This window comes from Globicephala melas, chromosome X (assembly GCF_963455315.2).
Source record: "Globicephala melas chromosome X, mGloMel1.2, whole genome shotgun sequence".
NCBI lineage: Eukaryota > Metazoa > Chordata > Mammalia > Artiodactyla > Delphinidae > Globicephala > Globicephala melas.
Genome location: NC_083335.1, coordinates 14,473,361 through 14,488,182, shown reverse-complemented (window position 1 = coordinate 14,488,182; position 14,822 = coordinate 14,473,361). Strand labels below are relative to the sequence as shown.

The 14,822-nt window shown below is 40.7% G+C and overlaps 1 protein-coding gene across 1 annotated transcript in view; it reads left to right on the top strand.

Moving 5' to 3' along the window:
- The window catches only part of GPC3 (glypican 3), a 442,250-nt gene that overhangs the window by 220,540 nt on the left and 206,888 nt on the right, over nt 1-14,822 (top strand). The window contains exon 3 of the mRNA XM_030849089.3: nt 4,986-5,680. Within this exon, the coding sequence (XP_030704949.1) occupies nt 4,986-5,680 (695 nt within the window). The remainder of the gene's footprint in view (nt 1-4,985; nt 5,681-14,822) is intronic.

Here is a 14,822-nt window from a genome sequence, read left to right as displayed (position 1 = left end):
ACCTTGTTTGTTTCAAGTATGCTGATAAGCCCATGAAAAGCATACTTCATTTCTGTTTGTGTTTTTGATTGCTACCATTTCCTTTCGATATTTCTTAGCATTTCTATCTCTATTTACAGTATCCATATGTTCTTGTATATTGTCCACTTATTCCATTAGAGTCCTTTATATATTAATAATAGTTATTTTAAATTCCCTGTCTGATATTTCCAAAATCTGTGCCATATCTGAGTGTGGTTATGATAATTGCTTTGTTTCTTCAGACTGTTCTTTTGCCTTTTTTCATGGCTTGTAATTGTTTGTTAAAAGCAGAATATGATATATTGGGTAATAGGAGCTGAGGTAATTAGACGTGTAGTGTGAAGTTTTATGTTAATGTGACTAGGAGTTAGGCTATTTATTGTTTGCTGTATCTATAGATGCTAGAGGCTTTAGTTTCCTCTAGTGTCTTTGTTTATTTTTTTCTCACCTCTTTTTGGTGGGTTTCTCTAAGAACTCCTTCTTAAACAGGATCTGTGTCTTTCTGGTGGAAAGGTATGGGGGTAGTGAAAGTGGCCTATAATATTGCGATTAATCAGTCTGTTAGTAGACTTAAGTCCATGAGCTGTAACCCTCATAAGTTTTTCTCGGCCTTTTTTTCTTTCCCTTTAGGTGTTACAGGAAGGCTAGAAGGGACTGGAGTTGTCTAATTGCCCCTCTTCTAGGTATATTAGGCTTTGGTAAAGTTGTGTCCATTGGAGAACAGGCATTTGTTATGGAGAATGCTCATGGTGTATTTAAATTATTACTTTCCCCCTACCCCTGCCAGAAAAAACAAGGAGATTTTTCTTAGGTCTTAACCATGAGAACTTTGTGTGTTTTCTTGAGGTAAATCCCATGGGAATGTGGGGGACCCATAAAACTGAGGACCCAGGAATTTTCAACTCTCAGGCTAGTTCACATTCAGCCTCTATCAGTTTGTCAGAACTACCATTTAAGTGTTTAGACTAGTTTATAGCTTCAGTGGCGTCTGCTGCAGGTGTCTGAGATCCAGCAGATCTCAGCTGTGATTCTCTGTATTTGCCTCTCTTTCCAGATTTCAGGGTAGCAGTTTGCCCTGTGACCTTAATTCCCTGACGGGTCTAAGAAGAATCATTGATTTTCAGTTGGTTCAGCTATTATCTTGTTGTTGAGAATGGGAATGATAATTTCCAAGCTCTTTACATGTTGTAGCCAAGACCAGAAGTCTCCCAATGTCCAGTTTTCAAGGCTGGAGCATGTTGTGGAATTAGCAAGGGTATTGGTGTTAGAGTGACCTACACTTAAATTCAGTCTGTGGCATTTAACTAGAGATATTATCTTGTATGAGTCGCTTAACCTGTCTGAGCCTGTTTCCTCACCAAATAAAAATAAATCCAAATACATATGTTTATGTTAAATTTAAATGAGAGGACATATGTGAGCAAGTTCATTACAGATCCTGGCATATACTTTGCAGGTATCACATAAATGTCAGTTTTCTTCTTCCATTAAGGTACCTGTGCTTGAAAGCAAAGACTGGAGTCCAACCCATTGTGTGGCATTTATCCTAGGAATTTAAAAAGTTCTTATAAAGTATTTGCCATTCTTACAATGCTGGAAAAACTACCTGGAAAAAAGTAACCTGCCTTTATCAGGACTGTTTTATTCTTAAGGGCTTGAAGGGAACTCGGTGGTTCATTTATTTCTGTCTTCCAACTACAAGTAGACTCTCCTTTTAAAAAAAAATCCAGTCTTTTACTGAAAAGGCCCATGAAAACACATTTCTTTATGTCTAGGTCTGGGTAAAGAAACATCAGCACCAAGTACTAAGGACAGTCATTTTGCTACGGTTATAGGATATATGTCCTGGGTTGGGATGGGGGAGAACTTACTGAACCATTTAAAGAGAGGTGATAGCCTGATTGCACACTTTACATATCAAACCATATTGGAGAGTTGTGTCCCTTTTTGAGCACCATAATTTAAGAAGGAAGTTGATAACAGTAGAGTGTGTCCAAATAGAGGTGACCAGAATAGTGATGGGGGCAACAATAAATCTAGAAACCTTGCTATATTTGGATGTGTATTAATTTATTAGATCTATTTATCTGTATCATATATCTTTCTATATATTGTTAAAAATAGACTATTTTCTGTTTGGTGCCAAATTTTTCGTAACATCTCTGATTTTACATTGTTCCGACTTTTCCTGGATATAATGCTTGACTTTTTCCCAGGAAAGAGACAGAGGAAAACCTCCCCTAGCTTAAGCGTACGTTATTATCTGACCAAAAAAAAAAAAAAAAAAAAAATCAATCGACTGAACTTCCTGGCCCATTCTAGCCCTTGGCTTCATTTCATGAAACCTCAAGTTGCCAACCTCAAGCTGAGCATCACTTTTCACCTAATGTTGGTTCCTATAAATCCCCAAGGAGCCTTTGCTTGAGCGGTTATGGTTTGGTCTGTTGTCCCATGATACAGAAGTAAGGGGGTTGGGCAAAACCCAGAGATGTGCTAAGTGGATTCTGAGCTGTGAAAGTTGGAGCAGGAAGCACGTGTGAGCATATGAACCCCTAGCCCTTTCCCTCTGCAATATGTGTTGTTATTCTTTCTGGAGAAGAGTTCATGATCTTTTGTAATTTTCTTTTTCTATTGATCCAGCAGTGCTAGTAACAGAAACTTAAGAAAAAAGTTATGGCAGTACAGTCTATGGAATTTCACTGTCATATATCTTGCACATTAGAGAACAAATGCACTGTGCTAGAGATGAAATTTGCCTTGTAGAGACTTAACTTTAGGGTAGCTTAGATGATTGAGATCCACAGGGTAGCATCTCAGCAGCAGTCTTTCTTCTCTGAATTCGTGCTGTCCCAAGACAAAGGTGAAAGTGTAACTCTGCTTTGTTGGTCTTTGGACTGCAATTTCTTCCAGTACATTTCCATTTGGAGAGGAGAAGCCAATGGGAAAATAATGAGCCTAAAAATGAGCTTGACTTTCAAAGATTTTTGAGGATGTGTGTGTTGGCTATAGAGCTGAGGGCAACTAGAGTGAAACCGTTGCCGGGAGACACTAGTCTGAGTTGACTACTTCTACTTTGCAGTTGTGTGACCCTGGAAAGTGCTTAAATGCTGCTGAGCCTCAGTTTCATCACCTATAAAATGGGGATTGCAATACCGAACTTAGAAGATTGTTGTAAAAAGTAGATCTCGTAATAAACTTGGAAATGCTTTATAAATGCTAAACCATATAGCTTGGGAGTACTTTAAAGACAAGGAAGGTGTATTATTTATCTCCATCTACCTAGCACTTACATACCCCTAGTACTTAGCACGGGGTCTAGTATATAATAAATGATTGGTAGCTGAAATTAAAATGAATGAATAGTTTTTAATCTCCAAATTTCTGATGATTTTAAATAATTAATTGACTGGTCCTTTGTATTGGGTCAGACAATCTCTTGGCTTCATGCAATCTTTAGATTCAAGGATTGAAAATAAAGTAGCGTGTGGAGTTAGGGAGAGATTGTTTTAAGATAGATAAACTTTCTAAGAATTGCTTAACGTTCTAAACAAAATAAAAGTAACAAATGAACATTTAGCAATTGATGAAAATGAAGATTAACTTTCTCAAGTGGGCTTGGAAACCCAGTAGAATTGCTCTGGCATCTGCTCAACATTCCTGGGCACGTCATAAACCCAAGGGGAGAATCTAGCAAGCGCGTTCTACCTTGTGAGGGATCTGGGGCAGATGGTGGTGGTACAACCTAGAGCTCACTTCTGCCACAGATGACTGAGATGTTTGGCTAAGTGATCCCAAGGAGCTGTTGGAATGCAGTCTGTCTAGTAGTATGAAAGTGGTAATAATTTGATTTTTCAAGGCTCATGAAATAGCATCATTTGGGGTACATCTGTCATGGACCTTTGTGCTTTGGAAGGAAAGGAAAGAAACTACTAAGTTAATTTTAAATGTCTTGGGAAACTTGGTTGTTTTTGTTTGTTCTTAAACTATGCCTTATTTCTTTGAAAAATCTATTATTGCAGTTTTTTCCTTTCTCTCATATAAATATGGGACTCTGGTTATTTGGGATAAATTGTGTCTGCAGTGCTTCAGTTTGGAGAAAACGGGATGGTGACATTATTACTTTCTCTCTCAAACCAATGACACTGATCAGGCCTTATGCCAAGGGGTAGGGGCAGCAGATGTAATCCTGAACCCGTAGTCTCTGTAGAGTAGATAAGGTTTCCAAGCCATGTGGAAGCCGAACTTACCAAGGAAGCTTAGCAGTTATCCTTCCAGATGTTCAGCTTGCAAATACCAGCGGTGTTATTTTCAGTATCGAACATATAGATAAGTGCATGTGTTGTTTTTCTCCATCCAGATACCCGTTTAGGGGATAAATTCCACTTTCAGGTCTGTCAATCTGTCAGATAGCTCCCTTTAAAGTTATCTAGAGAAAATCTACCTACATCATGAAATTTGTGATAGCTTTTGTTCTTGGCTAAGAACTTGCCTTTCCTCCAGGGATGAACAGGCTTAAATTGTTATGTGAGTTTATATAGTATATGGTTTGTTGTCAAATATTTATCTCTGTCTAAAAATGAAATGTCTTGAAATACAGTTTCTTTTTAACTGAATAACTCAATGTGAGAAAGAGAAAGAACTTCTCATTTAGCCAATTTTTAATCAATATCTTTATGAGAGACCAGAATGTTAACTGAATCCTGGCTTTTGTCATTTGAAATATAATTTGTGTGCTTAAGAATCTACGTGCACATCAGGGTTTGGACTGCATGTTCAGAAAGGAAAATTGATTTATAGGAACAAACAGCTGCAGGAGTAGAGGCAATGCCAGAAGTAAACATGAGTCAATTATTTAAGGCAAATGGGACCTTAATCACCACAGCAATAGAGAAATCTCAAAGTCAATTACACACTGGATTTTCATGCTTTAATTTGTGGGCATTTCTTTATCTCTTATTTTACAGAGGCCTTTGAAATCGTTGTTCGCCATGCCAAGAACTACACCAATGCCATGTTCAAGAACAACTACCCGAGCCTGACCCCACAAGCTTTTGAGTTTGTGGGTGAATTTTTCACTGATGTATCTCTCTACATCCTGGGTTCTGACATCAACGTGGATGACATGGTCAATGAATTGTTTGACAGCCTGTTTCCAGTCATCTATACCCAGCTAATGAACCCAGGCCTGCCAGAGTCCACCTTAGACATCAATGAATGCCTCCGAGGGGCAAGGCGTGACCTGAAAGTATTTGGGAATTTCCCCAAGCTTATTATGACCCAGGTTTCCAAGTCACTGCAAGTCACTAGGATCTTCCTCCAGGCCCTGAATCTCGGAATTGAAGTGATCAACACAACTGATCACCTGAAGTTCAGTAAGGACTGTGGCCGAATGCTCACCAGAATGTGGTACTGCTCTTACTGCCAGGGACTGATGATGGTTAAGCCGTGTGGTGGCTACTGCAATGTGGTTATGCAAGGCTGTATGGCAGGTGTGGTGGAGATTGACAAGTACTGGAGAGAATACATTCTGTCTCTCGAAGAACTGGTGAATGGCATGTACAGAATCTATGACATGGAGAATGTACTGCTTGGTCTCTTTTCTACGATCCATGATTCCATCCAGTATGTCCAGAAGAATGGAGGAAAACTGACCACCACTGTGAGTACCATTCTACAGTTTTCAGAGGAATTGGATTCTACTGGGGGTAGGGCAGCCTGGCCAGTAGCAGGTGCTGATGGAGAGAAGTGAGAAAAAAAGTGGGCAGGGATGATAGAGGGACTGAATGACCTCACAAAGCTAGGCAGCACATTAAGTCCACAGGTTATGGAGTCCTAATGCCTGGCTTTGAATTTTAGCTTCACCCACTTTCTTGCTGTGGGACCTTGGGTGAATCATTTTATCTGTATGAGTCTCATATTGCTGATTCATAAAATAGGGATAGAAAGAATATCGTCTTCATAGGGAATAACATGTGTTAAAGCACTTAGCATGTGCCTGATACATGGTAATTCTTCAGTAATTATTAGCTATTATTACCACTGTTGTTGGTTATCACAACCTTCATGACAACCCTGTGAGGTAGGAGCTGTTATCTCCATTTTGTAAATGAGGAAACTGAAGCTCAGTGATTCAGAAGTTGATCAGGTCTCCCTTTAATTAGGTTATCACCACTTTCTTTGATTCTGATTTCACTCTTGTGCTCTTAATCATATATATCATATTACTATTTTGAGTAGTGACTTTATTTTTTAAATTTATTTTATCGAAGTACAGTTGTTTACAATGTTGTGTTAGTTTCTGGTATACAGCAAAGTGATTCAGTTGTACATATGTATAATAGTTTGCATCTGCTAATCCCAAACTCCCAATCCTTCCCTCCCCCTTGGCAACCACAAGTCTGTTCTCTATGTCTGTGAGTCTGTTTCTGTTTCGTAAATAAGTTCATTTGTGTCATATTTTAGGTTCCACATATAAGTGATATCATATGGCATTTGTCTTTCTCTGTCTGACTTAACTAGTATGATAATCTCTAGGTCCATCCATGTTGCTGCGAATGGCATTATTTCATTCTTCTTTTCGGCTGAGTGATATTCCATTGTATGTATATGCCACATCTTCTTTATCCATTCATCTGCTGATGGACATTTAGGTTGTTTCCATGTCTTGCTTATTATAAATAGTGCTGCCATGAACATAGGGGTGCATGTATCTTTTTGAGTTATAGTTTTTTCCGGATGTATGCCCAGGATTGAGATTGCTGGGTCATATGGTAGCTCTACTTTTAGTTTTTGTAAGGAACCTCCATACTGTTTTCCATAGTGGCTGCACCAACTTACATTCCCAACAACAGTGTAGGGGGGTTCCCTTTTCTCCACACTCTCTTTGGCATTTGTTATTTGTAGAGTTTTTAATGCATGGTCGTTCTGACTGGTGTGAGGTGCTACCTCGTTGTAGTTTTGAGTTGCATTTTGAGTAGACTTTAAACATAGGAGACCCAGCTAGACCCCACTAACTAAACCTACACAAGAACACAGGTGAGGCAAAACGTTCATGTTTTCCAACAGTTGTTTTTGCAGCCTTGATTTATACCAGTGTAAGGCTGATAGGATCTTTGATGGGGGTGGGACAGTTTTGTGAGGCAGAAGCTTGATTGGTTTCAGTCAGACAATGTTAGTTACGTTGTACCTGCTAAGCTAGCGTGCACACGTTCAGAACCACAGAATGCACACACTTTTCAATACAGAGCAGAACATACAGCAAAGAGCTACCAGCCAGATCTCACTAAGGTGATGGTGACTGATTCCTGAACGTTCCCAGCTTTGTAGAAGGACGTGGCAGAATAGTATAATACACTACCCTTGTTGAGCTCCTACCACATTTGAGGTGCTCTGCTGGCCAGTTTACGTAATATTATTTCTTAGTAATCCATGGGATAGGTCCTAATATAATATTATCCCCATTTTACACAGGAGTAAATGAAGCTTAGAGGGCTTAAATATGTTGCCCAAACGTCAAAGGTAGTTAAATAGAGGTGGCGGAGCTGGGATTCCAACCCTGGCTTGTTACCTTGCGCGATTCGTGCTCTTATCTTCTATAGTGTTGCAACTACTGTGTACTCCAAACCGTTGCTTACCCAGAATGTGGAGGGCAGATTGGGCCATTTAGCCCTGTCTTTAAACTCTGGAAGTACAAAACGATAGGGGTAACTGGTTTCTTTGGTGAATTAAACTAGAAAGGAGGACAAAAATGATGCAACCCACAGGACGGCTACTTACGGAACTGCTCTAATTGCCCCATTCACAATGTTAGCTGTTTAAAACACATTTGCTGAGAAAATATTTTATAGTAAAGTGAACAGAAATGTCCTAACGAAAGTGTTCTTCAGTGGCTAATTATTCCTTTGATTGCTTTCTAATTGAAGGCCAGATTCTAGGGCCTTATACAAAAGTAAATCTCGGGCTTCCCTGGTGGCACAGTAGTTGAGAGTCCGCCTGCCGATGCAGGGGACACAGGTTCGTGCTCCGGTCTGGGAAGATCCCACATGCCGTGAATCGGCTGGGCCCATGAGCCATGGCCACTGAGCCTGCGCGTCCAGAGCCTGTGCTCCGCAAGGGGAGAGGCCACAACAGTGAGAGGCCCGCGTACCACACACACACACACACAGACACAAAAGTAAATCTCACAGAACTAGAAAAAAGGAAAGTCAGTGCATTTCATATGTTCATTCACCTGAAATTGATTGAGGGCCCACTATGTGTCAGACACAAAGCCAGAGTGCCAGGGGTGTGGAAATGCCTTCAATAAGAGGAAAAATAAGGAGATAACATTAAAGACAGGGTATGGGAGTGTTTAAAGTTTGCCTCTGATATTGGTCACTTGACAGCAACGTCTTGAAAACATGTATTCTCCTCTGGTGCTTTTAAACACAGAAAAATAGGGTGGGGAGCTGGTAAGGGATTAAGTCCACTATTTTGATCAGGCTCTAGACATGAAGGTTTGTTTAGTAAACATTTATTAAGCATCTGCTCTGTTCGTGGCACTTTGCCAGGTACTGGGTACTCGGTTACCCAAGACATAGTTCTTAAGTCTTTAAAACGTCAGTTTAGCTTCATTGACAGACAGACATGTAACTGAATAAATTTCACCACAGTGAACATCTCACTATAATGTGAATGTTAGAAAGGCCATAAGAAATCAGTCTAGTCCCACTGATTTACAAATGAAGTAAAAGTTCAGGGAGTCTTGCCCAAAGTTATATAATTAGTGGAAGAGCCAGAAGTAGAGTCCAAGGTCTTCTGCTGCGACAATCTAGCACTCTTTCCACCACGCCCCCTCCCAGACTTTCGCTCTAAAAGCTCCATAAGGATTTTGCAAAGACATCATGAACTTAAATTGAATAGCTATTTTGGGATGCCAAACCTGCTATATTTTAGGTGCACATGTGCCCGTTTGTGTGTGTGCACACGCACACACACGGGAGTACATTTCATGTCATTATCATTCAGGAAGAAAGGCCTTGGCTGTCAAGAGGCGCTCAGTGATGCAGTCCCTTTCTGTTTTGGCCATTAAGGGCCTGACTGCTCCCAGCTCCCAGCTCCCAGCTCCCAGCTCCCAGCTCCCAGCTCCCAGCTCCCAGCTCCCAGCTGGTGATGAAAGTGTGAAACCTGCCTTCCCCGGGGAATGCCTAAACTAGAACAGAAAGCATATGTAAACTCTGCCTTGTTACTGTTTTATGATCGCCAGCTCTAAGTAATATATACCAAATGGTGTGGGTGGGATATCATTGGCCAGGTGTGATCCAGCTATACTCTGTATGGGCCAGAAGGGGGCTGGGCCATCTATGGGGGCTGAGGGGAAGTAAGGGCTGGGTGGACTGCAGAACTCTATTCCTGCTAACAAAACCACAGAATGCCCCAAAGCCAAAGCTGATTGAAAACTAAAGCATTAATGAGATTCTGCTGTAGCACCTTCACCTTCCTGTTGTGATAAAGTGTAAGAGCCTGCCAGTTAGTCCTGCTTGAGGTTAAGTTGTGGTGAGAGACCTCTTCGAAACTAGGCTCTTCCAGAGCTCTGTTTGGGACAGCCTTTTTAGCTAGCTATAAGCCATACCATGAGGCCTGCCATGCAGGGACTTTGCTCAGCTCTTTTGGTGGCTACCATCTACCCCAGATCATAAAGGACATTTTGGTCTTATCTAAATGAGTGGGGCACTGTTATTTTTTTTTTCAGGTACTTTTTTTTACATCTTTATTGGAGTATAATAGCTTTACAATGGTGTGTTAGTTTCTGCTTTACAACAAAGTGAATCAGTTATACATAAACACATGTTCCCATATCTCTTCCCTCCTGCATCTCCCTCCCTCCCATCCTCCCTATCCCACCCCTCTAGGTGGTCACAAAGCACTGAGCTGATCTCCCTGTGCTAGGTGGCTGCTTCCCACTAGCTATCTATTGTACATTTGGTAGTGTATATATGTCCATGCCACTCTCTCACTTTGTCCCAGCTTACCCTTCCCCCTCCCCATATCCTCAAGTCCATTCTCTAGTAGGTCTGCATCTTTATTCCCGTCTTGCCCCTAGGTTCTTCATGACATTTTTTTTCTTAGATTCCATACATATGTATTAGCATACGGTATTTGTCTTTCTCTTTCTGACTTACTTCACTCTGTATGACAGACTCTAGGTCCATCCACCTCATTACAAATAGCTCAATTTCATTTCTTTTTATGGCTAATATTCTATTGTATATATGTGCCACATCTTCTTCATCCATTCATCCGATGATGGACACTTATGGCCTATTAGTGTTTTAGTTTTCCACAAGATGGTCTTCAGTTCTTCAGGCTACCAAGTGAAGGCGTGCAAGCAAAGGTTAGGGTGCTCCTGGAGGTGGTAAGCATGTAGTTCTCATACTCGGCTCATCACCACAATCATCTAGGGAACTTGTTAAACAGATTCCTGGAGCCTCCCCCCCTCCCCCCGAGGATTCTGATACCGTAGGTCTGTGGAGAGGCCAGAGAATTTGTCACTTACAGAGTACTCCATTTGATTCTGATACTTCCTTGGAAGCAACTCCAGCCACCTTGTTTAGTAGACAAGGTAAGGCCCAGAGGTTAAAAGTGAATGACAGTTAATGGCAAGGCTGTGACCGTGGACTCTTCATCTGTCAAATGGGGTTGATATGTGGGGATTCAGTGAAATGATAGGTTCAAAGTACCTGGCAGAGTTCGAGGCACATGGCAGGTACTCACTAAGCCCCAGTGCAGTACTCTTTCTACAGCAGTTTTCTAAGTGCCAAATAGATAATGAGATTTTCTTAAACTTGTTTTTAAGTGCCAAGATGTTTAATGTTATTTTAATCCAAAGGCGTGAATAAAAATAGCAAGTATGTGAAAATGTGTGTGTGTATGAGTGTGTATGTGTGTGTGTGAGCGTGAGAGAGAGAGCGAGAGAGGAGAGGGGAGAGGAAGGGAAAGAAAGAAAATTTTTACTGAAAAGTTCAAGAAAGTATTAATTATGGGACTGTAAATAGATCCATCTTGATTCTTCATCTACATTTGTGAACTGGGTTAAGCATCATGGCCCCAAGTGAGTACTGAGTAGGTCTTTAATAGTATTTGGGGGAATTCCCTGGTGGCTCAGTGGTTAAGAATCCATCTGCCAAGGCAGGGGACATGGGTTTGAGCCCTGGTCCAGGAAGATCCCACATGCCGCAGAGCAACTAAGCCCATGTGCCACAGCTACTGAGCCCGCACACCACAACTACTAAGCCTGCATGCCTAGAACCCGTGCTCCGCAACAAGAGGAACCACCACAATGAGAAGCCCACGCGCTGCAATGAAGAGTAGCCCCCCTCTCGCTGCAACTAGAGAAAGCCCATGCGCAGCAAAGAAGACCCAATGCAGCCAAAAAGTAAATAAATAAAATAAATAAATTTATTTTAAAAGAATAGTATTTGGGTATCATATGGGTAGTATCTGAGGGTATCATTGTTAAATTTATCAGCATGTTATTGAATTCCATATCTTATACCTTGAGGCAAATACAAATATGTACAGTTTTCAATACATATACTTTCAACATCGTTGTTACACCACATAAATTGTTGGATGCTACAACCTTCTTTTTAAAATGCAATTAGTCTTATTCTGAAACCACTTTGATTGTAATTACTATACCCCTATATGTGGATTATATGCATAGCCATTGTACATTTCAGATCCATTGATTAAATGAGTAATAATCAGCATATTGGATGTTTATTGCTTTTCTAGAAAGTTTCCCAAAACTTTCTGTGATTTCATTTATTTTCTTTACAATCCCCCCCCAAAGTAATTGCTCACATATCATCGCGTGGCTGTTTGCACTTTCATGTTTCCATTTGTACTCGTGTTCTTTATTGATTCATCTCGGAACTTCACGGCATTAGTGCTTCCTCTCCCATAATTTCATTATCTTGACTTGTCGTAGGCTTCATTGAATGTTGTGCAAAATTGCAACCTTTTCTACCTTCACTGCTTCTCCCTTTCTTTCCTCATTGTGATATTCATTTCAGCACTATCCGAAACAGGATTCATTTCGGGGAACATTTAGTGAGCATCTAATTGTGGAACCACTGATAGACACCAGGGGCACAAGAAGTGGCTGGAAAGATGACCCTGACTGTTGCTGTCCTCAGGGATCACTTGGCCAGTAGGTAGCGGAGCTGGGATTCAAAGCTGGATCTGTCTGACCCCAAAGCTCATGCTTTTCATAATTAGTCCATATTGCTCTTTCAAAGAGTTCCACTCTCTTTTCACCAGAATCTTCATTCCTTGAACATAGGCTAAGTGGGTCTTTATTATCTTATTTAATATCCTGTACTACTCTCTACTGTTTTTCCAGCTTCACAATCAGTTTTTGAGTTCATTCTCCCTCCTTGGAGACTTTTGCTCTAGTATTTCCCAATGAAGTACTAAAAAGCATGAGATTTTTCGTCTTCATGACACTTAAAGGCACAGAGTAGTTTCTAGGGGAAGAAGGAATGTTTATGTAGGTGATGGAAGACCCAGTCACACAGTAAAATGACTTTGCCTAGAATCTCTGTGCACCGTGCCAGTGGTGAGGTATAGGTTTTCTTCCAGTTGCAATGCCTGTAATCTGCCTGTTGGACCAACAGATAGTTTTTAATGCATTTGCCTTTGATTCTGGACCTTAGTACGTCCAGGTCTCCATTATGGAGTTTCCTTAGGAGTAACATTGCCTACTAAGAACCTAACATATTCTTTTCTTTTTAACATCTTTATTGGAGTATAATTGCTTTACAGTGGTGTGTTAGTTTCTGCTTTATAACAAAGTGAATCAGTTATACATATACATATGTCCCCATATCTCTTCCCTCTTGCGTCTCCCTCCCTCCCACCCTCCCTATCCCACCCCTCTAGGTGATCACAAAGCACCGAGCTGATCTCCCTGTGCCATGCGGCTGCTTCCCACTAGCTGTCTATTTTACATTTGGTAGTGTATATATGTCCATATATACACTGCCACTCTCTCACTTTGTCCCAGATTACCCTTCCCCCTCCCCGTATCCTCAAGTCCATTCTCTGGTAGGTCTCTATCTTTTTTCCCGTCTTACCCCTAGGTGCTTCATGACCTTTTTTTTTCCCCTTAGATTCCATATATATGTGTTAGCATACGGTATTTGTCTTTCTCTTTCTGACTTACTTCACTCTGTATGACAGACTCTAGGTCCATCCACCTCACTACAAATAACTCAATTTCATTTCTTTTTATGGCTGAGTAATATTCCATTGTATATATGTGCCACATCTTCTTTAGCCATTCATCCGATGATGGACACTCAGGTTGTTTCCATGTCCTGGCTATTGTAAATAGAGCTGCAGTGAACATTTTGGTACATGACTCTTTTTGAATTTTGGTTTTCTCAGGGTATATGCCCAGCAGTGGGGTTGCTGGGTCGTATGGTAGTTCTAGTTGTAGTTTTTTAAGGAACCTCCATACTGTTCTCCATAGTGGCTACATCCATTTCCTTTGGTAGAATTTCTGAAGATATCTTCAGTGAAATCAATATTTATTTATGTGTGCTAGGAAGCTCTGGGGAAGATTCTCTGTTGATCCTCAATAATAATTCACTCTATCAAATTCTTATATTTTGCTGTCTTTGTGAGTGACTGTAACTCATCAGAATTTCCAAGATTAGCCCTACCTTCCTCTCTGCTTTTGAAGGCCGAGGTTATTTCTCAGGTGTCAGAATGTCAGTGTTTTTCTCCTCATGCTATCACTTTGGACTTTCATTTTTTAGTCTCCTATAGAGATAGATACCTTGTCTGAATTCTTACAAGCTGTTTTCAGTACCAAGTGATTTCAAAGTGATAAAAACAAGTAAATGGCTAACTACCTAATTACTGTCTGCAGGTCAGCATCTGGAACTGTGGTAGGCAACTTTATTTGCATGAGGTCCATTTCTGGAAAGAAAAAAATGTTTACAGGCTTCCATCTCTTTTTTTCGTTGACAAAAAAATAACTTTAGTGATTCCCATGGGGAAAATATATACTTTTAAAACATAGATTACCTACTTAATGATGAGAATACAAATGAAAAAATTGGCATCACTTTCAGGCACTAAATGTTAAGTTTAGGACAGGTTTCAAACAGTGGTCACACAAAGAAAGCTTTTTATCATGCTTCATCCTGAAATTATGTATATTACGGGTCATATTAGGGAGTTAGATGGGCTCCTCATAAATCTGGAATTCCTTGCCTTTCCCTTGGCAAGAGTGTCAGCGTGATTATTTGTTGTGAATCTTTAGAAAGAAGTTTTTCCTCCTTTCTGTGGTCTCTGGACTGATGTGGCAGGAAAATGTCCTCAAGACCTGTGAAACATCTGAGATTCTTACCCTAATTGCAAACCAACAAGTTACCTGGCCACAGTTTCATGGATGCTGGATAAAGACGGGAGATTCCTGGCTCAGAGATGCAGGCCAGTTTACTTCTCACAGCGATAGCAGTAGGCAGAGTATCAGCATTTGTGCCAGTTCCCCAAGCCCCAATTCCCACGGAGAAAGGCAAAGACGACCAGATGACTCCTCCACACACAGTGAGTTGCATTACAAGAGAGCAGCCTTGCGCTTAGGGAACTCACATCTTTTATAATAGGTAGTAAGAGTGCCCATTCTTTTCTCTGAAGGGCGACCCTATCACTGTCTTCCAAGACTATTCACTATCCAAAGATACTTGATGAAGACAGTCTGGGGGGTAAAGTGCCTCTGTTTATAAGAAATGCAGAAACACAAGAGA